The sequence below is a fragment of the Hypanus sabinus genome, chromosome 6 (assembly GCF_030144855.1).
Source record: "Hypanus sabinus isolate sHypSab1 chromosome 6, sHypSab1.hap1, whole genome shotgun sequence".
Classification (NCBI taxonomy): Eukaryota; Metazoa; Chordata; class Chondrichthyes; order Myliobatiformes; family Dasyatidae; genus Hypanus; species Hypanus sabinus.
In genome coordinates this window covers 19,268,162-19,296,012 of record NC_082711.1, presented here as the reverse complement: position 1 = coordinate 19,296,012, position 27,851 = coordinate 19,268,162, and the positions used below count along the sequence as shown (strand labels likewise).

Here is a 27,851-nt window from a genome sequence, read left to right as displayed (position 1 = left end):
AGAGAGCCTTACCTTAAACTAATGGAAATGATTAAAAGATTCTTAGAGACAGGATTGATGGGTATTTGGAGAAACTTTACATTATTGGGGATATTCAATATGGCTTTGTGTGGGGCAGGTCGTGCCTCGTGAGTCAAATTGAGTTTTTCAATGAAGTGACAAAGCAAATTGATGAAGGTAGAACAGTGGATATGGTGTATAGGGATTTAAGTAAGGCATCTGTCAAGGTTCCCCCGGTAGGCCCATTCACAAAGCCGGGAAGCATGGGATACAGGGGGAAATGGTTTTGTGGATTCTGTGGACAAAAGTCCACGGAAGGCAGAGGGTAGTTGTAGATGGAATATATTCTGCCTGGAGGTCAGTGACCAGTGGTGTTCTGCAGGCATCTGTTCTGAGACACCTCCTCTTTGTGATTTTTATAAATTACTTGGATGAGTAAATGGAGGGATGGGCTGCTAAATCTGCAGATGACAAAGATTGGAGTAATGATCTCTCTAAGGAGTGTGTGCACATCTTTTGCTACTAGTGCACAGTAGCACAGTTTGATACAGCTGCTTGTTGATGCAAATATCTAATCCGCCAATCATGTGGCAGCAACTCAATGCATAAAAGCACACAGACAAGGTCAAGAGGTTCAATTGTTGTTCAGACCAAACATCAGAATGAAGAAGAAATGTGACCTAAGTGACTTTGATTCTCTCTGGTGCCAGACGGGGTGGTCTGAGTATCTCAGAAACTGCTGATCTCCTGGGATTTTAGAAATTATAGAGGATGGTGCGAGAAACAAAAAAAAAACATCCAGTGAGTGGCAGTTCTATGGGGCAAAAACTCTTTGTTAATCAGAGGAGAATGGTCAGACTGGTGCAAGCTGACAGTAACTCAAATAACCACTGCTACGAACCCCATAACTGGGTGTCTTACCAGCAAAGATAGGAGTATCCGTTGGAGTCTGGTGATACTATTGTTAACAGTATTTATTAGTCAAAATACACAAAAATAATATCAATGCAAATATACAGATAATATACGTCATCAATACTAAACCTAAAAGTGCGGGTATAATAATAATCAATAAGAAATAAGCTCTATCGTTGTCTAGGGGATAATGAATTGTCCAATGGAAATATTAAGTTCAGTTCAGTTCATGCAGGCTGCGGTAGTTGTTGGTCGCTGTGTTGCAATTATTGGAGAGAGAGAGAGAGAGAGAGAGAGAGCAGTAACAGCTATTGACTTGCTGACTTTCCTTTACGATCTTGATCCATTGATTCGTTGTTGTTTTGGCCATTCATGTATGACCCCTCCGTCCTTTAGCTAGACCGTTCCGTGGCGGACTCATCACTCAGGCAAGGGTAGACACACACAAGCCCCCACCGGTCTCGTAGCATCTCTCTTGGTGCGTCTGAGGGGTGTTTCCCCAGGCCATACTTTTATCCCCACTCACGGGAGCTCAGGTGTCAATCAGGTTGGGATGATGCAATCCATCAAACCCAGCCCAGTCTGGTTGCCCCCTGAGGGGTTTCAATGAATAGTACAGTACTCAATACACAATTCCTTCTCCAAGAGACAATAGCAGTAATCAGTGGTTCCGTTCCACTTTTGTTAGGAGGAGACATTCCACTTTGTGTATCTCTGCGTTGTCTCTCTCTCATTAACTGACATGAGCTGTTTATCAATAACAACTGTCTTGGCAGATTTCCTTTTGTCCCTTTCATTTCCTTGGTAGCAGCCTTGAAATAAAAGCGATTTGCGATTTCTCCAAAAAGGGGGGGGGGGCGACTTTGTACCCTTCTGCCCATCAGAGTTGCTCCTCATTCGTAACACCGCGCATTATACCAGTGGCGTGCATCTCTGAAACTGGAAGTGGATGGGTCAGAGCAGTCACCTCCTCCGCCTAATAAAGTAGCCACTGGGAGTATTTTCCAAAATCAAAGTAACATTGAAAATCTAGCATCAGGACAGAAAATGCTATAAACAGACACCAGGTCAGGCAGCAGTGTGGAACGACAGGTTCAAATGTGAAGTTACGTTGATTGTTTCTGATCCATACAGGCGCTGTTTGATCTGCTTACTGTTTAAAGCATCATTATTTATACTTTCTATCATCTCCCAACTATGTTTGCTGTCAAATGTATTCGGAAAAGTTTCCTTGAGATCGCAGTGAGGAGGGCTGCGACACTGGATCTCCTATTAGGGAATGGAGCAAAACAGGTGGCAGGTGTGTGTAGGGGATCTGCTGATCGTATTCCATCAGCTTGAAAGCCACTATGGAGTAGGATAGGTCTAAATCGACACTTTGATCGACCAGCCTGTCAAAATACATCACCTCTCTGATGGCCAGTGGAGATGATGTTTTCCTGCAGTGGGGGAGTCTAGGACCAGAGGGCACAGCCTCAGAATAGAAGGACATTGCTTTAGAAGAGAGATGAGGAGCAATTTCTTTAGCCAGAGGGTGGTGAATCTGTGGAATTTATTGCCTCAGACAGCTGTGGAGGCCAAGTCATTGGCGATGTTTAAAGTGGGGGCTGATAGGTTCTCGATTAGTAAGTGTGTCAAAGGGAACAGGGGGAAAGCTGGAGAATGGGTTTGAGAGGGATAATATAGGACGACAGGTCAGACTCTGTGGGCCGAATGGCCTAATTCTGCTTCTGTGTCTTCTGGGATTGTGCTTGGCTGCATGGGGGGGGGGTGGCTGTTGGTGTTCTGTAAACGTGCAGATTGTTGGCCATTGCATCTCTTCAGGAACCTGGAGAGGTCATTTGCTGTGACTTTGATCAGAATCCGATTCACTTTTAGCTGCCACGCTGTTCTGAGTCCAATATCTTGGTCTTGTATTCACGCACAATGGCTTCCTCATCCTCCAGGGACAGGTCGATGTAGTCATCGATATCGTTAGGTAGGTATTGCAGGATTTCTCTCAATATTTCATCTTCTGCATCACTACTTTGGGCTCCTAATAATCAGGAAATAAATACCTTAAAACCACAAAGATAATCCCAGTGGTCTGATGAAACCACCTTATCTAGTTCTGTGACCCATAGGACACGTGTTTGAAGGCATGCAAATCCCTTTGCTATGCTTACTTTCTCCATATCCATTATTAAAAACATTTCAGGAAGCATCTAGGAGCTTTACAGAAGAAACCTCGAGTACATGTACACAGTCCCTGAAAGAGATGCCACAGATAGACAGGCTGGCCTTCCCAAGTCAGGGCATTGAGTATAGAAGTTGGAGGTCATCTTGCAGCTTTACAAGATGTTGGTGAGCCTCCATTTGGAATATTGCACGAATTCAGTTTTCCACCCTGCTATAGAAAAGATCAGGATGGCGGGTTGGAGATATGATCAAATGATTTTGAATGTTTCATTGGCCTCCATCCATGCAGGTTGAGTCTGTGGTAAGGATGCAACGTTAACATTAATTTCAAGACAACTAAGATACATAAGCAAGGATGTAATGCTGAGGCTTTGTAAGGCATTGGTGAGCGGCCACTTGGAGCATTGGGATCAGTTTTGGGCCCTTCTCTAAGAAAGGACGTGCTGGCTTTGGAGAGGGTCATGAGAATGATCTCCGGAATGAAGGGGTTAACACATGAGGACCACTTGATGGCTCTGGGCCTGTACCCGCTAGAGGTCAGAAGAGTGAGGTGGGATCTCATTGAAACCTATTGAATTTTGAAAGGACTGGATAGGATCGGAATCAGAATCAGGTTTAATATCACCGGCATATTTCATGAAATATGTTAACTTTGCAGCTGTGGTACAATGAAAAACCATGATAAATATAGAAAAAAACCTGAATTACTCTAAGTATATAGATATATATATATATATATAACATTTTTAAATTAAGGTAACTAGTCAAAAACAGAAACCTTAAAAAAGTAGTGAGGGAGTGTTCAATGTCTATTCAGTAATTGGATGGCAGAGGGCAAGAAGCTGTTCCTGAATCACTGAGTGTGTGTGGATGTGGAGAGGATATTCCAATAGTGAGCGAGTCTAGGACCAGAGGTGAGGAGAAATTTCTTTACTCAGCCGGTGGAGGATCTGTGGAGTTCATTGTCACAGACTGCTGTGCAGGCCAAGTCATTGGGTATACTTAAAGCGCAGTTTGGCATGCTCTTGATTTGTCAGGGCATCAAAGGTTACGGGGAGAAGGCAGCAGAATGGGGTTGAGAGGGTTAATTAATCAGCCATGATGAAATGGTGGATCAGACTCGACGGGCCAAGTGGCCTAATTCTGCACCTTGGTCTTACGGACATACCTGCTGGTGCCGAGGCGGTGGGTGCCGAGGCCGAGGTTCCATCTGCAGGAGGTGACAGACTCGATCCAGCGACAGGCACGGAATTGGCACTGATAGTTGGCTCCTGAACATCATCACAAGACAGAGTGTTTATCTTAATGCATGTCAACGTCACTTTCCATCTGAACCTGTCCGCCTTGCCTTGTCAAGAGCTGCTGTTCATTAACTGGAAGACTGAAGATTGCTCCTGTGTTTATTGTGTCTGTCATCTTTGACAGCACATGGTTATATCAGCAGGACCAATACCAATTCCACAGAGATTTATCCCCAGCGTTCTTCAGAAACAATGGGGTGTCCATTGTACCTTAAAACATAGAACAGTACAGCATGGGGCAGGCCATTCGGCCCATAATGTTGTGCTGATCTATACTTTTAAAAATTTTATCAATTATAGAAACAGGATGGTAGCAGGCCCACTGATCCACACAGCTCAATTACACCCATCTGACCAATTACCCTCATAACCGGTATGTCCGTGGGAGGAAACCCTTGCAGCCAAGGGGAGGATGCACAAACTCCTCACAGACAAGCTCTGCACTTCATTGTTCTTTCTGGAAAACACTATAGGGCTATCGAAACAAATACTTCACAACATCTTAGACATTTTCCTCCCCCGGGCAATTAACCTGATCACCCATTCTAGTTAGTCACCCCTACCCCCTCTATGTATTCCAAAGGGCTCAGTACAGAGGGATATTGGGGTCCAGGTCTGTAGCTCCCTGAAGGTGGATGCACAAGTTGATAAAGAAGGAGTTTGGCCTTTATTAGTGAAGGCTTTGAGTTAAGCTGCAGTATTATAAAACTTGATTTGTAATGAGAGAGCTATGGATGGCGGTGAACCCACATGCTGAGTGAGGTCTAGAATTGATCTGGACTCAACATAAACAAGACGACACCAAAATCACAAAGCATAGTACTAGAAATGGAACTCCTACCGTTGAGCACAGAGTGCTCAGCACGAGGCCCTAAAGAACAGACTATCGATGAAGGAGTGTGGCAGGCAGTAATTGGTGGTCTGAGTCTTGAAGGGACACCGGCAACTATTCCACGCTCTGGGAGCACCAAAAATTGGATGCCTGCTGCTGTTCATTCAGGGCAGCCACATGATTAGGCCACAGCCGGGATTTTGCACTCAATTCTGGCTGCTATGTTAAGGATGTGCAGGCTTAGAGAGGGTGCAGAAGAGGTTTACCAGGATGCTGCCTGGATTAAAAGGCACGTGCAGTAAGAAGAGGTGGGGTGACCTTTATAGATGGACCATAGAAAGTATCCTATTCAGCTGCATTCCTTTTGGCTACTGCCCTGCCCAAGACCGCAAGGAACGGCAGAAGCCGTGGCCACATCACGGAAACCAGCCTCCCCGCCATGGGCTCTGTCTGCACTTCCCGCTGTCTTGGAAAACATAAATCAAAGTCCCCTCCCACCCCAGTCATTCTCTCTTCTCCTCTCTTCCATTGGGGAGAAGGTAGAAAACACAGACTAGCAGACTCAAGGACAGCTTCTATCCCACCGTGAGAAGATTACCTCATCCTGCACTGCACTTTCTTTATAATTGTAACATTATATTCTCATTACTGTTTTACCCCTTGTTCTACCCCCGATGGACTGATATACTGTATGGGAGACATGCAAAACAAAGATTTGCACTGGATTTTGGTATGCAAAATAATAATAAACTGATTACCAATAACATGGGAGTCCCTGGGCTAGTAGTGAGGTAGCACTTGAGGGAGACACTTGCTAAAACAGGGATTTTACAGAGGCCAACATAGGGTCTTCAGGTTAACATACATAACTGATTAGCCAGCTCTGAGAAATGAAAGGGTTAATGCATGAAGAGCATTTAATGGCTCTGGGAGTGTATTCAGTGGAGTTTAGAAGAATGGGACGGGGACCTTATTGGAATTTCAATATTGAATATTGAAAGGCCTAGATAGAGTGGATGTGGAGAAGATCTTCCCTATTGTTGGGGAATTAGGACCAGAGGACACAAGGATTCCAGGACATCCCTTTGGAACAGAGATGAGGAGGAAATTCTTCAGCCACAGGGTGATGAATCTGTGGAATTCAATGCCACATCATTGGGTATATTTAAAGCAGAGGTTGATAGGTTCTTGATTAGTCAGGGTGTCAAAGGAGAAGGCAGGAGAATGTGTTGAGATGTATAATAAATCACTCATGATGGAATGGTGGACCAGACCTGTTGGGCTGTTTGGCTTACTACTGCTCTTATGTTATTTTATGTTCTTTATTGTAATGGTGTCACAGTCTGTGACCGAGTTCCGAGTTTTTATTTTACCTCTTCTGGTTGTGTTTTACTTCACCTGGTTTATCTGATCAGGCGACCCATCCCTCTCGGGCGAGCCGTGTTCTGAATTGTCTGTGTCACCGGGCCCGTGGAGTCCTTGCCTTCTCATCTCCGCTGTTCTCTGCTCCTGTTCAAAACCGGGAAGTGAGAAAAGCTTGACTTGCCTGGAGCAGAGTAACTGAGGCAGTGAGGAACGGCTACCCACTGAAGATCACCCATTGCCTTTATTTGTCACACGTACATCGAAACCTACAGTGAAATGCATCGTACGTGTCAACGACCAACACAGTCCGACATTGTGCTGGGGGTAGCCCGTATCGACCATCACCCCTCCTGTATCGCCACCGGAATCAGAATCCGGTTTAATTATTGTGGAATTATTTGTTTTGTGACAGCAGGACAGAGCAATACATAAAGTAGATCAGACAGACAGTGGCCACTTTAATAACTACCTCCCGTACCCAATAAAGTGGCCACTGAGTGTATGTTTGTGGTCTTCTGCAGCTTAGCCCATCCACTTCAATGCTCTCTTCTCACGGCTGCCATCAGGTAGGAGGTACAAGAGCTTCAGGACTCGCACCACCAGGTTCAAGAACAATTAATACCCCTCAGCCTTGAATAGAAGGGGTTAACTGCACTCACTCGCCCCATCATTGAAATGTTGCTACAACAAATGATTTCACTTTTCAGGGCTCTTTGTCTCATTATCTCATGTTCTTGGTACTTGGAAGAAGGAAGATATAAATGAATTAGTGGAAAGAGCTGAGGAATGGGACAGAGTGCGGAGTGGGGGGGGGGGTAGATTCGGGTCAATGGATTGATGTTTCAGCTAATAGATAAGGATTAATGGGACGACCTGTTGGATTATTCCATTATGGCATTCCCATTAACACCAGGAAAGGAGTACGAAGATCAATAGATACAGTTTCAAATAGGGTGGGTTTCGGAAGTCTATAATTAAGAATATTTCCACTAACGGTAAACAAAAAAGAATTACGAGGATGTTGCTGGGACTTGAGGACCTGAGTTTTGGGGAAAGGTTGATTAGATTAGGAAAAGAGCGTAGGGGAATGAGGGGAGATTTAACAGAAGCATTCAGAATTATGAGGGGTATAGATAGGGTGAAGCAAACAGGCTTTTTCCACTGAGGTTGGGTGAGACTAGAACTAGAGGTCATGGGTGAAGGGCGAAAGGTGAAATGTTTAAGGGGAACATGAGGAGGAACTCCCTCACTCAGAGGGTGGTGAGAGTGTGGGACGAGCTGCCAGTGGAAGTGATGGATGTGGGTTTGGTTTCAGCATGTACAAGAGGTTTAGATAGGTACATGGATGGGAGAGCTGTGGTCTGAGTGCAGGCAAATGGAACTAAGCAGAATAGTAGTTTGGCATGGATTAGATGGGCTGAAGGGCCTGTTTCTGAGCTGTACTGCTCTATGACTCTAAGATTACCCCTTGAGGCACTAACCTGTCTCTTTTCTTCAATGTATGCTTTGGCCTCCTCGATTTTACCATCCATGGCTCGTAAAGCAAGGCGGGCTTCCCTGGCACTGTAGCCTTCGTTCACAAGGGTGGACACTGAAAGATCGTCCACCAACAGCTGATCCAGCAGCTCTTCTGCCTAAATGTGGAAGGATGCACAACAAGCTCTTTAGGTGGCTCACCAGTATTGATAAAGCATTGAGGCTTTGCTGGGCTCAGCACGAGAAACAGCGTAGAACAGTGAGATTCACTCTCTACCTCTCTCTGCTCCTTTTAGACTTTTTTTGACCTTTGTTTGCTAAAAGTACTCAGCAGGTCAGGCAGCATCCACGGACAGAAAGACAAAGTTGACATTTCAAAGAAAATAAAACAAGATATACTACAGATGCTGGAAATCCAAAGCAACACACACAAAATGTTGGATGAAGTCAGCAGGTCAGGCAGCAGCTATTGAGGGAAATAAATAGTCGATATTTTAGTCCAAAGAAGGGTCTTCGCCTGAATCGTTGATGGTTTATTCATTTCCATAGATGCTGCCAGACCTGCTGAGGTTTTTACTTCAGACCCCTGCATCTACGGGTTTGTTTGCTTCTTAAATTCTTTTCCTGTCATAATAACGATATGTGACTCAGCCAAATTTCAATTGCTATTACTTATAAACCAAGGAACTCTTCTGATATTAGAAAGGCTGAATACTGTGAGAAAATAGGTACACTGCATCCATTCTCACCTGCCCCTAACCTTCTTCATTCCTTTAACAAAGAACCTAGAACACTACAGCACAGTACTGTCTCTTCAGCCCATGATGTGGCGCCAGCCTTTTAACCTACTCAATTTAACCCTTCAGTCCTGCAAAGCTCTCCATTTTCTATCATATATGTACATACCTAAGAGTTTCTTAAATGTCCCTAATGTATATGGCTCTACCACCACTCCTGGCAGGGTGTTCCACACAATTCCCACTCTCTGTGTCTAAAACCGTTCTCTGACATCCTCACTATACCTTCCTCCAATCACCTTAAAATTATGTTCTCTCGTATTATCTTTGGTCATCCACGATTTATGCCTCTTATCATCTTGTACACCTTTATAATTCATCTCTCATCCTCCTTCACTCCACGGAGAAAAGCCCCAGCTCACTCAACCTATCTCCATAAGACATGCTCTCCAATCCAGGCAGAATCCTCTGAAACCTCCCCTGCATTCTCGCTAATGTTTCCACCTCCTTCCTAGAATGAGGCGATCAGAACTGAACATAATATTCCAAGTAATAGAATAAGAAATAACAAACCAAGTTACACACAGTCCAAGGAGGTTGTCAGGAGCACATTGCAGAAAGTCCTCCCCTTCTTTGTGCTCGGACAAATGTGGTCTAACCAGAGTTTTACAGAGCTACAACATCATCTCATGAATCTTAAACTCAATCCCTCAATTTATGAAGGCTAACACACCATACACCTTCTTAACCACCCTATCAACTTGTGCACCAACATTATGGGATCAATGGACGTGACCTCAAGATCTCTCTGTTCTTTCACACTGCCAATAACGCTGTATTCTATCTTCAGATTTGACCTTCCAAAATGAATCACCTCACACTTCCCTGAGTTGAACTCCACCTGTCACTTCTCCAATATCCTGACATTGTCCAATTGACACCTTATGGCAACCTTCGACACCATCTACACCACCATCAATCTTTGGGTCAAAATGTAAACCCTCCCAACTCCCTCAAGCACCAAGCTCATCACTTGCTTGAATGAGAAAAGAGAAATCTGGGAACTTGACATTTTAACCTGAAACTAAATGCTTTACCTCACCAAAGTCCCTCCTGGATTGGGGCAATTTTTTGGCATAGAAGAACCATACTCCCCAAAGCACCAGAAGCCGTAGTTTCAGGATTCTGTGTCTTCCACTCTTGTCCTGTGGAACATAGAACATACAAAAATGTGGAATCTTTGGCCCACAACGTTATGCTATTTAAACCTGCTTCGTGATCAAACTAATCCTAAATGTCCCTATTGCATCTACCTATACCACCACCTCTGGCAGTTCATCTCAGATACTCACCACTTTCTGTGTAAAGACCTACACCTGACATCTCCCTGAAACTTTCCTACAATCACCTGAAAAGGATGTCTTTAAATATTGGCCACTGCTGCCGCAAACACTCTGTGCCACTTTATTAGGTACACCTGCTCAGTAATGCAAATATTTAATCAGCCAATCATGTGGCAGCAACTCAATGTGTAAAAGCATGCAGACACGGTCAAGAGGTTCAGTTGTTGTTCAGACTAAACATCAGAATGGGGAAGAAATGTGACCTAAGTGACTTTGACCGCGGAATGATAGTTAGTGCCACATGTGGTTGTTTGAGGCCCTCAGAGACTCCTGATCTCCTGGGATTTTCATGCACAACAGTCTCTAGAGTTTACAGAGAATGGTGTGGAGAAACAAAAATCATCCAGTGAGCCACAGTTCTGTGGATGAAAGCACCTTGTTAGTGAGAGAGGTCGGGGAGAATGGCCAGACTGGGTCAAGCTGACAGGAAGGTAACAGTAACTCAAGTAACCACGCGTTACAACGGAGAAGTGCAGAAGAGCATCTGTGAACATACAACAACAGAACCTTGAAGTGGATGTGCTACAGCACCAGAAGACCATGAACATACCGGAGGTACCTAATAATGTAGCCGTGTGTGTAGACAGAGTGGACATCCAGAAGCTGCATCATAGGTACTTTATTCAATTATGTTAGTTATTTCTGGTACAGCTGGTTCAAAAAATCCAAACATCAATTATTGAACAGTCAATTTAAAGGTTAAAGATAACTTTATTTGTCAGACGTATAGGTTAATAGGTTAGTTGAATAGGTTAGGACTTAGAATATAGAAGAATGTTCTAACAAAAACAAAACATAGAACATAGAAGAAAAAGGGGAGATTTGACAGAGGTATGTAAAATTATGATGGGTATAGATAGAGTGAATGTAAGCACTGAGGCCAGGGGAGAAAAAAACCAGAGGACACGGGTTAAGGGTGAAGGGGAAAAAGTTTAAAGGGAACATTAGGGTGGGGCTTCTTCACACAGAGAGTGGTGGGAGTGTGGAATGAGCTGCCAGATGAAGTGGTGAATGCAGGCTCACTTTTAACATTTAAGAAAAACTTGGACAGGTACATGGATGAGAGGTGTATGGAGGGATATGGGCCAGGTGCAGGTCAGTGGGACCAGGCAGAAAAATGGTTTGGCACAGCCAAGAAGGGCCAAAAGGCCTGTCTCTGTGCTGTAATGTTCTATGGTTCTATGTTTCTAATCGAAACATACAGAGAAGCATGTTAATGAGTTAATAAGTGTGTTAATCAATGACCAACACAATCCGAAGACTGTGCTGGGCAGCCTGTAAGTGTTGCTACACTTCTGGTGCCAACATAGAATGCTAACTAATCATAACCTATATGCATTTGGAATGTGGGAGGGAATCAGCACACCCTGGGGAAACCCACATAGACACGAAGAGGAAGTACAGATTCCATACTGAAAGTTGCGGGAATTGAACCCTGACTGCTGGAGCTGTAAGGCGTCACACTACCATGCCGTCTACCCTGAATCACAGACAAAGTGATCTATCAAGCTGTCCAGTTTAGGGTTCAGCAGGACCATTGTCTATGGACCTCATCCAGGTATGTAAATTCCAGAGGTGATATGAGCGTGATTGACTCTTGACCAAGTACAAACTTCAAGGACAAAACTATCTGATTGTTTTGTACTATAAGACCATAAGACATAGGAGTAAAATCATCCATTCAGCCCATCGAGTCTGCAATGGCATTTCATTGAGCCCTTCTCAACCCCATTCTCTTGCTTTTGCCCCGTAACCTTTGACTCCCTCACTAATCAAGAACCTACCAACCTCCGCTTTAAATATAACTAATGACTCTACCTCCATAGCTGTCTGTGGAAATGAATCCCACAGATTTGCCACCCTCTGGCTAAAGAAATTCCTCTTCATCTCTGTTCTAATGGGATGTCCTTTTATTCCAAGGCTGTGTCCTCTGGTCCTAGACTCCCCCCACTATAGGAAACATCCTCTCCATATCCACTCTACTTAGACCTTTGTTGGAGGTTACATATCTCAACCCTTTGCAGAAGTACTGTACAGTTGACCCCACCATCTTCAGCAACTTCAAACTAGGTCAACAGCAGGGATGGCCACTGAGGCTGAATCAGGTCAGTAGAATTGACTGCTCAGGAAATGAAGCAGGTCAAAGTGTGTAGGCACAGTTGAAAATGTGTCAGATGTGACTGTCCCCAGCAAGTTGAAGTCTCAGTTCTCATTAATGGAGTCCCCATCACTAAAACATTGTCTATTGTCTATAACAATGGTAAGGTAAAATTTGTAAATTGGTCAGTTATTGTCACATATGTTGAGGTTGTGGTGAAAAATGACCTGCCATCCATACAGATCAATTCATTACAACAGTGCATTAGGGTAATTTGTTCCATCGTTGCTGTGTCATATGATGTGGGAAATCTTGGTCTTTTTACAGAAGTGGTTTTCCATTCCCTTCTTCTGGGCAGTGTCTTTACAAGTTGGGTCATTGTCAATACTCTTCAGAGATTGTCTGCCTGGTGTCAGCGGTCACATAACCAGGACTTGTGATCTGCACCAGCTGCTCATACGATCATCCACCACCTGGTCCCATGGCTTCACGTGACCCTGATCGGGGTCGGGGGCTAAGCAGGTGCTACACCTTGCCCAAAGGTGAACTGCAGGTTAGCAAAGGGAAGGACCACCTTTCACTTCCCGTGCTAGAGGCGTTTCTCCACTCCGACACCCGAGGTAGTACAAGATCAAACAATAACAGAGTGCAGAATGAAGCGACGCAGGTGCAGTGCAGGTAGACAATAAAGTGCAAGGCCATAAAGAGGTAGATTGTAAGGTCAGGAGTCCACTGTATTGAATATGGGATGGTTTAATAATCTTATAGAAATGAGATACAAGCTGTCCTTGAATGGTTACGGGGGACTGGAAAATTGCAAATGTCACTCCACTCTTCAAGAAGGGAGAGAGGAAGAAGAAAGGAAATTGTAGGCCAGTTAGTCTGACCTCAATGGTTGGGAAGGTTTGGAGTCTGTTAAGGATGAGGTTTCAGGGTACTTGGAGGCACGTGATAAAATAGGCCAAGTTCAGCACGGTTTCCCTAAGGGGAATTCTTGCCTGACAAATCTGTTGGAATTCTTTGTGGAAATAAGTGGCAGGACAGACAAAAGAGAATTGATGGACATTGTGTACTTGGACTTGGACTTTGCTAAACAGGAGAAGAACCCATGGTACTATAGGGGAGATACAAGCATGGTTAGAAGATTGGCTGTCTGGTAGGAGGCAAAGAGTGGGTATAAAAAGGGCCTTTTCTGGTAGACTGCTAGTGACTAGTGGCGTTCTGCAGGTTTGGTATTGGGAATGCTTCTTTAAAGAGAAGGTTAATAGGTTCCTGGTTAATATGGGCATCAAAGTTTAAGGGGAGGAGGCAGGAGAATGGGATTGAGAGGGATAATAAATCAGCCATAATGGAATGCCAGAAGCGACTCGATGGGCAGAATGGTCTAATTCTGCTCCTATGTCTTATGGTCTTATAGGCTGGAGCTTGGTGATACGTGCTTTCAGGCTTTTGTATCTTCTGCCCAGTTTTGAGGGGGAGGCAGAAACTTTGATGTAAAATGACATAAGATCAGTCACATAATACATTTGGCTATAAAATTAAGTTAATGTCTAGATGTCTTTCTTGCAGCCCAGAATTATTGCACTATCTAAAAGACACAGTGTAAAGGAGTAGTCTTTACTTACTTGAGGAATGAGGGCAGCCCCTAAAATGCTCAGAATCCTTGAGGCCCTCCAAAACAAACCAGCCCTCTTGACTGACAGCTCATCGACAATCCTGAAAGCTCACTCCCTTCACCCTCAATGGTCCACTGCCACAGCGTTAACATATACAAACCCAGCACCTCCAAAACTCCCATCGCTGTCACCAAGGACAAGGGAGACTCCAGATCCTAGCACAAGTAATTTCCCTCAATAAGAGAGCTGGACATTGACTTCAGGAATGGGACTTCACTCGAGGGACCTTGCTGGTTCACCACCACCTACTCCAGGGGCAAATGGGGAAAGGCAGTAAATGCTTGCCTTGCCAGAGGCTACTTTCCCGTAAATGTCTAAATGAAGATCATGGGTGTAGACATCAACCATAGACCATAGAACAGTACAGCACAGGAACCGGCCCTTCGGCCTGCAATTTTGTACCAAACCAATTAAGTTAGCAATCAAATGGCCAACTAGACTAATCCCTTCTGCCAATGTCCATATCCCTCCGTTTCCCTCTCATTCATGTGCCTATCCAAACAATTCCTAATGTATCTGCCTCTCCTGCCACCCCAGGCAGGCATTCCAGGCACCCACCATTCTGTAAAAAAACACTTACCCCTCACATCTCCTTTGAAATTATCTCACCTCAAATGCATGCTGCCTGGTATTAGAAGATAGTATTAGTGTGCTTGCAAGGATTAGGATCACCAACCTCTTGTTCTTGAAGACGATGCTGATTTTCTCCAAAACACTTGTTGAAATATGCCTGGGCACCTTCTAACCTCTCTCCGGCCTCTGTATGAAGCTGGATGCCGTCCAGCTGGAGATAGCACCAGGTTATGTCCAGATTCAGCACTCCATAGTTGTCAACACTGTTCAACAGCTCCTCATTACATTGCCTGTAAAATCAGCATGCACATCAAATCAATACGAGGTGGAACATTCTAACCACCCCGTCGCCTCATCTCCTGGTGCACGTGGAGTTTAAGCTGATACAGGGTGGTGCGGTTAGCATAATTGCTTCACAGTGCCAGTGAATACCAATCAGGATTCAAATGGACCCCAGGGCTGCATACGGTAACATGCTATATACGTACTTTGATAATAAAGTTCCTTTGCACTTTGAATTCCTGCTGCTACCTTTAGGGAGTTTGTATTTTCTCCTTGAGGCCGTGTGGGTTTCCTCTGGGTGCTCCATTTTCTTCCCACATTCCAAGTACAGCATAGAAACAGGCCCTTCAGCCCATCTAGTCTATGCCAAAACATTTAAACCACCTACACCTACTGACCTGCATCAGGACCATAGCCCTCCGTACCCCTCCCCATCCATGTATCTACCCAAACTTACCTTAAATGTTGAAATCCCAGTCCCGGCAAAATCCTTGTAAATTTTCTCTGCACTCTTTCAACCTTATTTCCATTTTTTCCGTAGGTAAGTGACCAAAACTGCCCACAATACTAGGTAGGCATCACCAATGTCTGATACCAATTCAGGTTGACATCCCATCCTGTTCTGGTGCCAGACTCGTGGTGACACTTGTGGGCTGTCCCCAGCACAATTCTCTAGCTGTGTTGGATCTTAATGCAGAAAGTACGCATTTCACTGTATGTTTTGGTGTTTTGATATACATGTGACAAATAAAGATAATCTTTTTAAAAAATTTTTCATTTAGACCATAAGATATAGGAGCAGAATTAGGCCATTTGGCCCATTGAGTCTGCTCTGCCATTTCATCATGGCTGGTCCAATGTTTCTCTCACAGCCCCAGTCTCCTGCCTTCTCCCTGTAGCCCTTCATGCCCTAACCAATCAAAAATCTAACAACCTCTGCCTTCAATATACTTCAAGACTTGGCCTCCACAGCCACCTGTAGCAACAAATTCCACAGATTCACTACTCCCTTACAAAAGAAATTCCTCCTCATTTCCATCCTGAAAGGAAGCCCCTCTGTTCTGAGGCTGTGTCCCAGGCTTCTCCACATCCACTCTATCAAGGCCTTTCACCATTTGATAGTTTTAAAGGACGTCAGAATGGTTTTAATGCCGGGTACTAATCTCTTGCACCAATCCAGCTGTTGTTAGTCCAATGTTGACCAGCTATCTCTTCAGTCACTTTGGCGTCGCTGGTGAGTTCTCCCTGCATCCTCCTCACGGCCACTCTTTAAGATGCTCCTCCATCTTGGAAGAAGAACTTGTTCACCTCATCTGACATGTACAATAACTGTCCAAATTCCTTCTAAACATCATAGTGTACTCCCATCCACCACTTCACTTTACAACTTGCTCCGTATACTCACCAAGCTGGGCCTCTCAGGCCCCATTTAAATCTTAAAATGCATACCCTGCAGTTGTGGACTTCCTTATCCCGGGGAAAAGGCTGTGGCTGTTCACTTGTCACTATGGCCCTCATGATCAGCTCTACTTGTCACATGGACATCAAAACCTTTAGCCGGCCGGTGGTGTAGTGGTATTCTCACTGAACTTCGAGGCAATTGGTCCCTGGTTCGAATCTGGCTGGGCCCTGTGCTGGGCTGAATGTTGAACTGGCAGCTTGGCCTCGTTAAAAAAACAGCCAAATACTACAGGAACAGCAAAAATGCTGCCCGATGGGCCACAAGGAACAACAACAACATAAAAATATACAGTGAAATGCGTCGTTCAGTCTTCTTTCTGGCTTCTCTTTCATCACTTCTCCTCACTCTCCTATCAACACCCCCCCCCCCCCCAACCCCGGTGCCTCTCCACTTTCCCTTTCTTCTCCTATCAGATAGCTCCTTCTTCAAGCCCTTCACCTTTTCCAGCTTCTTACTTTACCCCTCCTCCCCACCCACCCACCTGGTTTCTCCTACCACCTGCAAGCTTGTACTCCCCCTCCTCTCCTACCTTCTTATTCTGGCCCCCCCCCCTTCTCTTCCAGTCCTGATGAAGGGTCTTGGAGCAACTGTTAACTGTTTACTCCTTTCGCTACGTATTGCCAGGAACCCAGTAGCCAGTGCCCTCTATAGCAGGCGACTGTGTGGTTCAGGAAATGAAATGTGGATCAGTCCTAGTTACCGGACTACAGACTTAGCATTTGAAATGCTTTTCGTACAAAGTTGTTTTATGTAGAACCATTATTTCCAGTACCTCCTCCTTAACGCTGTTCCTCCCTGTAATGATTTTGTATAATTTGCATCTGAGGTTTGCTGGTCTTGGTAGATCCTGACATAGGATTCCCAGTTCGTACTTTAGCTGTGTCTCTTGAGGATGGGATTTTGTGTAAATCTCCAATTGCTCCTCACAACCTCTTACAAGATCAATGGCTCATCATTTGAAATGGAGATGATAGAAATTACTTGTCACTGCGAGCGGAGAATCTGTACGATTCTCCACCCCAGAAGTTTGCAGAGGCTGGATCTTTGGAAGTATTTAAACAGGAGGTAGGTAAATACAGTGGATTTGGGCCACTGGTTAATCAGGGCAGGGCAGCCATTTAGTGGGACAACTCTAAAAGATCAAAGTCTAATCGAGAAAACAGCCGGGATTCTCTTTGTTTATTTGCGACAGAAGACTGTTGCTGAATTGGTTCAAACTAGCTCAAGGCACGTGCACTTGTGTGGCCATTAGACATTGCGTCATACTCAGAGTGAGCAGTTTTTAAATAACATCAGCTGCATGTGTTTGTGCTCAAAAAGCAGTGATATTTGTCACTGATAGTTGTGAGTAGGCGGTTTAATAATTTCAGCATGGACAAGATGGGCTGAAGGGCCTGTTTCTGTGCTGTAATTTCCTAATTAGTTCATTGTCCTTTGAACAGATACTCTGTTCATTCAAATACAAAACTTTTAAATCATTAAAATCTTTAATTGCTCTTTGATTTGGTTGGAAACGGTGTAGCTCATTCTTAGTCAAAATTGGGGTTCAGTTCTTGCCGATATCTGTAAGGATTTGTATGTTTTTCCTCCGGGTGGTCCCATTTCCTCCCACATTCCAAAGATGTTGCAGCTAGTGATAGTGAACCGTGAGCGTGCGATGTTGGTGCCAGAAACACGACGACACTTGCGGGCTGCCCCAGCACAGCTCCAGATTGTGTTGGTCGTTGATGCAAAAGATGCATTTCACTGTATGTTTCGCTGTTTCAACATATACGTGACATTAAAGCTAATCTTTAAAATCTTTAGTTCTAATTTTCACATATTAGAAGGCTAAAGCTGGTTAACTTAAATTAGAACCTTCCACCTTTATAACTCACTACCTTGGCACATGAGAATCATAAAGGATATTTAAATGCAAATTCGATCACCTGAATTCTGTTTCGGCCTGATTTAGAAACCAAAGTGCCTGTTCATAATCACTCTTCTTCATGTACCATCGACCGACCTCATGCAGAATCAAGGCTGTTAGAAAAACCTATCGCCAAATAAATGCAGAAGTTAAATCAGCAAAATATGGAAAAACTGTCTGCAGGTGTTAGAGTTAGACGGTTGGAACCGGAATTGGGAAACTGGTTTATTACTGTCTAATGCACTGAGATTCTTGTCTTGCATACAGTTCATTGTACACTGTGTACAATGTACCAGCAGCAAAGTCCCACTCCAGAGGTCAGAGCAGAAGATTGAGGCAGTGGAGGATGGAGGGTCTCCTGAACAGCCTTTGGGCCTGTACTCGATGGCGTTCAGGAGATGACAGGAGGATCTCACTGAGATGTCCCGGCTACTGAAAGGTCTGGATAGAGTGGATATAGAGAGGATGTTCCCATTAGTAGGAGAGTCTAGAATCTGAGGGCACAGCCTCGGAATAGAGGGATACCCGGAGAAACTTCTTCAGCCAGAGCGTGGTGAATCTGTGGAATTCGTTGCCACGGAGGGTAATGGAGGATGAGAATGATAAGTTCTCGATTGGTAAGGGGGTTAAGGCCAGGGGAAGATGGAGGGAGAATGGAGTTAAATGGCCTATACGTGCTCCTGCATTTCACGTTCTTTATGGGCGTTGTGTTGAAATCTCTGAAGAATGCGTTCTACTCAGCTCCATTCTGCATCACGCTTCAAAGGAAATGCATGAGCGCCCTTTAAACCAATAAGTTCCTTAGTCCTTAGTAACGCCCCACACATCAGGGCAGAAAGGGTTTAGTGTGTGTTTTTTCAGAATACTTACCGCCCTTCGACTTTCAGGGAGATTAACAATTTCTCTTCTGTGGTTTGTTGCGTTGAAGTATGTCCCTTCAAAATCTTTATCTGCAACAGGATCAAAGATGGGTCTCTGAGAAGTCACGCCCACAAATGTGAAACTTAAGTCATTGATGTATCAGGCTTGCATTCTCAGCAATGAGGACACCAGTCTCCTCCTTGAGATCTGCTCCCATAATCCGTGCGTCAGGAACCCAGGGGCCCTCACTTCCAGGAGTCACTCCAGAAAAGGGCGATGCCTCAAAAAGGAAGCACCCATTATTTACCTGTTTATTTATCGAGATACAGCACAAGGTCAACCGGCCTAATTCTGCTCCTACGACTCATGGTCTTTTGTCAAGAACCCCACCATCTTATCATTATGCCCACCATGAGGAGGTACAGGAGCCTGAAGACATACGCTCAACATTTTAGGAACAGCTTCTTTGCACCTGTCATCAGTGAATAAGCCCACGTGGTTAGGGGAGAGTGTAGTGACTGCAGTGGGCACCAAACCTAATCCTATAGCTGTAACACTATCTGCTACACCACTGTGCAAACATTGTTAATTTGTAAACCTCTATAAAGTCCCCGCTCAGCCCCCCATGTAGATGGGAAAATGTACAGCTTCTCCCCGTAACTCCATATGATCCAGGAACAGAACTGGGCCATTTGGCCCATCGAGTCTGCTCCACCATTTCGTCAAGGGGGGTCCAATTTTCCTCTCAGCCCCAATAGTAACATAGAAAACCTACAGCACAATACAGGCCCTTCGGTCCACAAAGCTATGCTGAACATATCCTTAGTTTAGAAATTACCTAGGGCTACCCATCGCCCTCTATTTTCCTAAGCTTCATGCACCAATCTTCAGCCTTCTTCCTGTATCCCCTCATGCCCTGACCAAACAAGGATCTATCAGCCTCTGCCTTAAGTATGTTAAAGTCTTGGCCTCCACAGCTGCCTGAGGCAAAAAATTCCACAGATTCACCATTCTCTAGTTAAAGAATTTCCTCCTCATCTCCATTCTAAAAGGATGTCCCACTGTTCTGAGGCTGTGTCCTCTGGTCTTAGACGCTCCAACCAGAGGAAACATCCTCTCCACATCCACTCTATCAAGGCCTTTCACCTTTCGACAGGCTCCAATGAGGTCACCCCTCATTCTTCTGAATTCCAGTAAATACAGCCCCACAGCCATCAAACACTCTTCATATGACAAGCCATTCAATTCTGGAATATTTTTTGTGAAACTCCTTTGAACCTCCCCTCCAGTTTCAGCAATCCTTTCTAAGATAAGTAGCCCAAACCTGCTCCCAATACTCCAAGTGAGGCCTCACCAGTGCTTTATAAAGTTTCATCATTACATCCTTGCTTTTATATTCTAGTCCTCTTGAAATGAATGCTAACATTGCATTTGCCTTCCTCACCACTGACTCAACCTGCAAGTTAACCTTCGGGGAATCCTGCATGAGGACTCCCAAGTCCCTTTGCACCTCCGTTTTTTGTATTTTCTTTCCACTTAGAAAATTGTCAACCCTTTTGTTTCTTCTACCAAAGTGCACGACCATACACTTCCTGACACTATTCCATCTGTCATTTCTTTGCCCTTTCTCTTAATCTGTCTGTCCTTCTCTGTTGCCTCTCTATTCCTCAAAACTACCTACCCCTCTGCCTATCTTTGTATTGTCTGCAAACTTTACAACAAAGCCATCAATTCCATCATCCAAATCACTGACATATAATGTAAAAAGCCTCTCTCCCAACACAGACCCCTGTGGAACTCCACTCGTCACCAGCAGCCGACAAGAAAAGGCTCCCTTTATTCCCCCTCTTTGCTTCCTGCCAATCAGCCACTGCTTTATCCACGCTGGAATCTTTCCTCAGTTTGCAGCCTTGGTGTGGCACCTTGTCAAAGGCCTTCTGAAAATCCAAGTGCACAACATCCACCGATTAACCTTTGTCTAACCTGCTTGTTATTTCTTCAAAGAATTCCAACAGATTTGTCAGGCAGGACATTCCCTGGAACAAATCACGTTGAATATGGCCAATGTTATCATGTGCCTCCAGGTACCTTGAGACCTCTCTTCACCACACATTGCCTCTGTTTGTAAACCAGCTACCTCATCTTCTGTACTATTACCCACCTTTCCTACGATATTTCTTGCATTGAAATAAAGGCAGCTCAGGACACTAGTCACACCATGCTCAACTCTTTGATTCCTAACTGTGTCTAAGGTTTTATCAACATCTGCCTGCACAGCCTCTCCACGAACTGTTCTGGAATTCTGGTTCCCATCCCCCTGCAAATCTAGTTTAAACCCCACTCTGCAACATTAGCAAACCTTCCTGCTAGGATACTGGTCCCCTTCCAGTTCAGGTGCAAACTGTTCCATCTCTACAGGACCCCTTTCCCTGGAAGAGAGCCCAATGATCCAAAAATCTTACACTCTCCCTCCTACACCAACTCCTTAATCACATATTAAACTTCCTAGTTCTAGCCTCACTGGCATGAGGCACAGATAGCCATCCTGAGATCACAACCCTGGAGGTCCTGCTCTTTAACTTAGCACCTAACTCCCTGAACTCCCTAAACAAAATCTCGTCACTTGTCCTACCCATGTCATTGGAACCTACATGGACCATAACTTCTGGCTGTTCACCCTCCCACCTGAGAATACTGAGACTTGATCCGAGATAACCCAGACCCTGGCACTCGTGAGGCAACATACCATTTGGGAATCTCATTCCTGCCCACAGAACCTCCTGTCCATTCTCCTAACTAACAAATCCCCTATCACTGCAGCGTGCCTCTTCTTCCCCCTCCCCTTCTGAGTCACTGAGGCAGACTCAATGTCAGAGACCTGACCGCTGTGATTTTTCTGTAAAGTCATTTCTCACACCCCTCCCATCCCCACAGTATCCAAAGTGCCATACCTGTTGTTGAGGGGGAATGCCACAACGATACTCCTTAACTCCTTTCCCCTTCCTGACTGTCACCCAGTTTCCTGTGTCCTGCACCTTGGGTGTAACTACCTCTCTATATGTCCTATCTATCACCCCCTCAGCCTCCCAAATGATCCAGAGTTCATCCAATTCCAGCTTCAACTCTTACACAGTTTGTTAGAAGCTGAAGCTGGATGCAAGTCTTGCAGTTGTGGTCATCAGGGACACTGGAGGTCTCACTGCCTTCCCACGTCCTGCAGGAGGAGCATTCAACTACCCAGCTTGACATCTCTACCTGGATGAGCAGATATAAAGAAGAGAAGGAAAAAAAAACTTGAGCTTTTCTTTCCTTTGCTTTCTCTGAGTGAAACCTCGAAGAGCTGAAGCCTCAAGATCACCACTCTGACTCTGTCCACTCAGATGACTGCCACTGCGCTTGCCCCTGCCTTTCTTTAATCTGCTCTTGCTCATCAGTCCCAGATGCAGATTGGTCACTGGTCAAACCTCTGAAATGCTGTTGTGACCTGCTCCTGCCTTTTATCCTCAGACAGTGGGCCTGACTGAAGTCCCCTCCTCTCCAAATTCTAATGTCCAGATTGGCTGCTGGCCAAAGCTCTGTTATCAAACTCTCCATTCGCAGTAACATCCACATAAATCTATTTTGAAGCCTTCCAGTTTAATAACATATTTCCTATATACAGGGTGACCAGAACGGAATGTATGCTCCAAATGTGGCTTTATCAATGTCCTGCAAAACTATTACATGTCAACCTAACACGTTCGCTCAATGCCCTAACTGATGCCTTAGAGTTAAAGTAATTTTTAACCGAGGCTTTACAAAACATTGGTCAGACTGTGCTCAGAATACTGTGGGCAGTTTTGGGGACCCTAATCTATGAAAGGACATGCTGGCATTGAAGAGGGTTCAGAGGAGATTCCCGAGAATTACCCCAGAAAGAAAAGGGATAACATATGAGGAACATTTGGTGGCTCTGGGTCTGTACTCACTGGAGTTTAGAAGAAGAAGGGGAAGGGATCTCATTGAAACCCATCAAGTATTGAAAGGCCTAGGTCAAGTGGATGTGGAGAGGATGTTTCCTATAGTGGGGGTGTCTAGGGCCAGAGGGCACAGACTCAGAATAGAGAGATGTCCATTTAGACAGAGATGAGGTGGAATTTCTTTAGCCAGAGAGTGGCAAATCTGTGGAATTTATTGCCTCAGACAGGTGTGGAGGCCAAATCATTGGGTGTATTTAAAGCGGAGGTTGATTAATCAGGGCATCAAAGGTTACTAGAGCATAGAAATCTACAGCACATTACAGGCCCTTTGGCCCACAATGTTGTGCCAACCATTAACCTACTCTACTACTTCCCTACTGCATTACCCTCTATTTTTCTAAGCTCTGTGTACTATCTAAGAATCTCTTAAAAGACCCTATTGTATCCGCCTCTACCACCGTTGTTGGCAGTGCATTCTATTCATCCGCCAGAAGAAGGCAGGAGAATGGGGCTGAGCAGGAAAATAAATCAGCTGTTTTGGATTGGCAGAACAGGCTTGATGGGCTGAATAGCCTAATTCTGCTCTTATATCTTATAGAGATCTTGCAGATGCTGGAAATCCAGAGCAACACACATAAAAACGTTGGAGGAACTCAGCAGGTCAGGGAGCATCCATGGAAATGAATGAACAGTCAATGTTTTGGGCTGAGACCCTTCTTCAGGACTGAGAAGAAAGGGGGGGAAGGTGCCAGAATAAAAAGGTGGGGGGGGAGGGGAAGGAAGACTTGCTGGAAGGTGAAAGGTGAAGCCAGGCTGGTGGGAAAGGTAAAGGCTGAAGAAGAAGGAATATGATAGGAGATTCTTGTTATCTTATGGTCTAATTTTGCCAACATATCTTGGGATGTGGGAATGATAGTAGGCAGAAACTCCAGAGCAGAGCCGACACTGCACGGTCAGCATATTGCCTTTAAGGTGCTATGCACAGGATGGGTGGCCCGCTCCCACATTCAAAAGTATGCCATTGGCTATAAAGCGCCTTGAGACACCGTGTCTGGGGAAGATGTAATGCAAAGCTTGTGGAGAGATACTAAGATACTTTTATCTTACAATTGAGAGCATCCCGAGTGGCTGTCTCACTGTCTGGTATGGGAACTGTACTTCCCACAATCGCAGGACTCTGCAGAGAGTGGTGCAGACAGCCCAGCGCATCTGTAGAAGTGAACTTCCCACGATTCAGGACAATTACAAAGACAGGTGCTTAAAAGTGTCAAAATTAAGTACACCTGTATACCTGCTCCTTAATGTAAATATCTAATCAGCCAATCATGTGGGAGCAACACAATGCATAAAAGCGTGCAGACATGGTCAAGAGGTTCAGTTGTTGCCTAGACCAAGCATCAGAATTAGGAAGAAATGTGATCTAAGTCAGTTTGACTGTAGAATGATTTTTGGTGCCAGATGGGGTGGTTTGAGTATCTCAGAAGCTGCTGATCTCCTGGGATTTTCATGCATTTTCTAGAGTTTATAGAGAATGGTATGGTGTGAAACCCCCCCCAAAAAAAATCCAGTGAGTGGCAGTTCTGTGGGCAAAATGCCTTGATAATGAGGGAGGTCAGAGGAGAACGGCCTCTGGTTCAAGTTAACAGGAAGACGATAGTAACTGAAATAACCATGCGTTACAATGGCGGTGTGCAGAAGAGCATCTCTGAATGCCCAACACGTCAAACCTTGAAGTGGATGGGTTACAGCAGCAGAAGACCACGAACGTACACTCAGTGGCCACTCTATTAGGTACAGGAGATATTGAATAAAGTGGCCACTGAGTGGATATGTAATTTAATAATGCATTTACTTTGAAACTTTGAGTGGATTCTCGAATCTGTAATACTCACCTCGTTTTGCCAACAGTTCTGCCCCCTTAATAATTCTGGAGAGAAAGGCTACACGCTTTCTTTTTTCGTTATTAATCAGAGTGAGACGAAAAACCTCTTTATTCTTCACACCTTGTTCACCAAGGGTCTTGTCTGGAGAGGAGCAATGGAAATATTGTTATTGTCCCATGTACCGAGAAAGTGAAAAGCTGGCCTCGCATACTGTTCACACAGATCAGATCATTTCTCTGCACCAAAGTTATACATCGTAAAGCAAAAACAGAATGCAGAATAACGATTCAAGGTACAAGATTGTTTATCGTAATTCTTCAGTGTAAAGGAGAACAAAATGATTGTTACTCTGGATCCGGTGTAGTATAAAAGAACACAATAAGTGTAAAAAAAATAAAAACACAATAAATATAAAAGCAATCCTTGAAAACACAGTGTACAAGTAACTTGCACAATGTATTGCTTGTATGTATATTAGATGGTGGGGGGTGGGTTAACAAGGTAGATGGTGAAGTCAAGGGTCCATTCAAAATTCTGATAACAACAGGATAGAAGCTGTCCTTGAACCTGCTGGTACGCGCTTTCAGGATCTTGTATCTTCTGTCCAATGGCAGAGGGTGAAGAAAGAATGTCGGGGTGGGCGGGGTCTTCAACTATTCTGGCTGTTTTACCCAGACAGTATAATAACAGGAAATCAATAGACCAGTGGTCATCACCAGGATAATGTACAATCGGTGGCAGTACCCACAAGTGTAATCACTTCTATTCTTAAAGTCCAGTTTATTGTCATTTGCTTAAGTACGTATGCATGGGGAAAAATAAAATACTTGTGGACGGCGTCAAACACACAACATTCAAGTAAATATTATACTAAGGTTAAACAAGAAAGACCATCATTGGATAAATAACCGAAGTCCAAAGTGATCAAAGCGGTCGTACTGTTCCTTGTGATTAGCTTTGTGTCAGTTGGTTCAAGAGCCAAACGGTTGAAGGGAAGTCGCTGTTCCTGAGCTTGGTAGTGTAGGACGTCGGGCTTTTGCACCTCCTGCTCCACGGGAGCTGCGAGAAGATGGCATGGCTCGGATGGTGGGGATCTTTGATCCCCCTTCTTGAGTGGGAAGGCGATAGGCAGATGCAGAGGGTGGAGTAGGGGCAAAAGACGGGGTTATGGGGGGTGGCTGGGAGTAGTGCCGCCAGGCTGTAGACTAACCAGGAATCTTTACTCTATTTGTCTTCAGCCTTATCCTGTCACTGGAGGGGGCCGAGGGCAGACATGTCAGTGTGGGAATAGGGAGAGGAATTAAAATGGCTGTCACCCAAGAGGTCCTGATTGAAACGGCAGACAGAGCGAAGGTGCTCAGTGAAACAGTTGGTGTCGAGTCTTGTCAATGTGATGCCCAATTCTCGTTTTATCTTTAACATACAACAGTATGGCACAGTACAGGCCCTTGATGTTGTGCTGACCTTTTAACCTACTATCAAGGCTCCATCTAACCCTTCCCTCCCACATAGCCCTCCATTTTTCTATCATCCATGTGCCTACCTAAGAGTCTCGTTAATGTCCCTAATGTACCTGCTGCAACCCACCACTCTCAGCGTAAAGAATTTACCTCTGACATCCCCCATATGCTCAACCTATCCTCATAAGACACACTCTGTAATCCAGACAGCACCTTGGTAAATCTTCTTTGTACTCTCTCATTCTTCCTGGAATGAGGCGACCAGAACTGAACACAATACTCCTTGTGTGGTCTAACCAGTATTTTATAGAGCTACAATGTTCTCTTGTGACTCTTGAAGTCAATCCCCTGAGTAACGAAGGCCAACACACAATGTTTCCTCTAATTTGTAATGACCAGTGTGTGCAAAAATCTTGTGTTGTTCAATTTTTTACCCAGTGACAACAACTGGTGCACACTGAGTAATCGCTTCAATAAAAACAGTATAAATAAATCAGTTCTAAAGTCTGCAGACATCGCAAGCTCCACGTTGTCAACACCATCCACGTCAGAAACCAGAAAAGGAAATGTGATTGTGCAGGTTCGTGAAATATACTTAACGTGCCAACGAGGTAGAGGGTGACAACCATTTGTCCGCAGTTTAAGTTCCTTTGTGCACTTGAAGCAAAAGATGTGTACGCGCATGTACATGCACAAACCTTAGAGGGAATATTGCCAACACACCACATGTCTTCTTAACAACCCTACCAACTCACATGGCAACTTCCTGGATCTATGGAGGTGAATCTCAAGATCCCACTTTTCCTCCACAACGTTAACAATCCTGCCAGTAACCCAGCATTCTGCCTTCAAATTCGATCTTCTAAAGTGAATCACTTCACCCTGTCTGGGTTGAACTTCATCTGCCACTATAAGGCAACTAAAATTTGTACTTACCCAAATTTAATTTCTTGCCTTTATATGTCAATTCCATATTCTCTGCTTTGGTATTCTGTAAGTTCTTCTCAATTCTGTAAAATGTAATTCAGCTAGTTACAATATAATTAATCACAAAGCATTGGTGTTCGACACAGAACAATTGTGGGAGATCCACCTTCACTTAGCGGAGAGGGATGTGAGCACTTTGTCCTCTTTACTGGAGATAAGAGCCTCACAAGGTTCATAAAACATTCGGCTCATTGACCCTGCTAGGTCATTCCATCATGGTTGATTTATTATCCCCCTAACCCTATTCTTTGTCCCATATATCTGATGCCCTGACTAATTGAGAATCTATCAACCTCTGCATTAAATATACCCAATGACTTGGCCCCAACAGCTGTCTGTGAAAATGAATTTCACGGATGCACCACACTCTGGCTAAAGAAATTATTCCTCATCATGATTCTAAAGGGCACCCTTCTATTCTGAGGCTGTGCCCTCTGGTCCTGGACTCTCCCACTATTGGAAGCATCCTCTCCATGTCCACCCTATCTAGACCT

The 27,851-nt window shown here is 44.5% G+C and overlaps 1 protein-coding gene across 5 annotated transcripts in view; it reads right to left on the bottom strand.

Annotated features, from left to right (window-relative positions):
* Positions 1–956: 956 nt before the first annotated feature.
* LOC132395345 (NEDD8 ultimate buster 1-like) overlaps positions 957–27,851 on the bottom strand; it is a 30,192-nt gene continuing 3,297 nt past the window's right edge. For 4 of the 5 annotated variants that reach the window (XM_059971815.1, XM_059971814.1, XM_059971816.1 and 1 more), the window contains exons 4-13: positions 27,307–27,380; positions 24,920–25,051; positions 19,078–19,157; positions 18,227–18,333; positions 14,658–14,844; positions 9,902–10,009; positions 8,073–8,225; positions 6,625–6,735; positions 4,262–4,364; positions 957–2,950 (exon numbers count right to left, since the gene is read on the bottom strand). In XM_059971815.1, the coding sequence (XP_059827798.1) occupies positions 2,790–2,950; positions 4,262–4,364; positions 6,625–6,735; positions 8,073–8,225; positions 9,902–10,009; positions 14,658–14,844; positions 18,227–18,333; positions 19,078–19,157; positions 24,920–25,051; positions 27,307–27,380 (1,216 nt within the window). In that variant the 3' untranslated portion in view covers positions 957–2,789. Of the gene's footprint in view, positions 2,951–3,017; positions 3,390–4,261; positions 4,365–6,624; positions 6,736–8,072; positions 8,226–9,901; positions 10,010–14,657; positions 14,845–18,226; positions 18,334–19,077; positions 19,158–24,919; positions 25,052–27,306; positions 27,381–27,851 lie in introns of those variants that run through there. The other variant, XM_059971817.1, reaches the window with a different exon arrangement.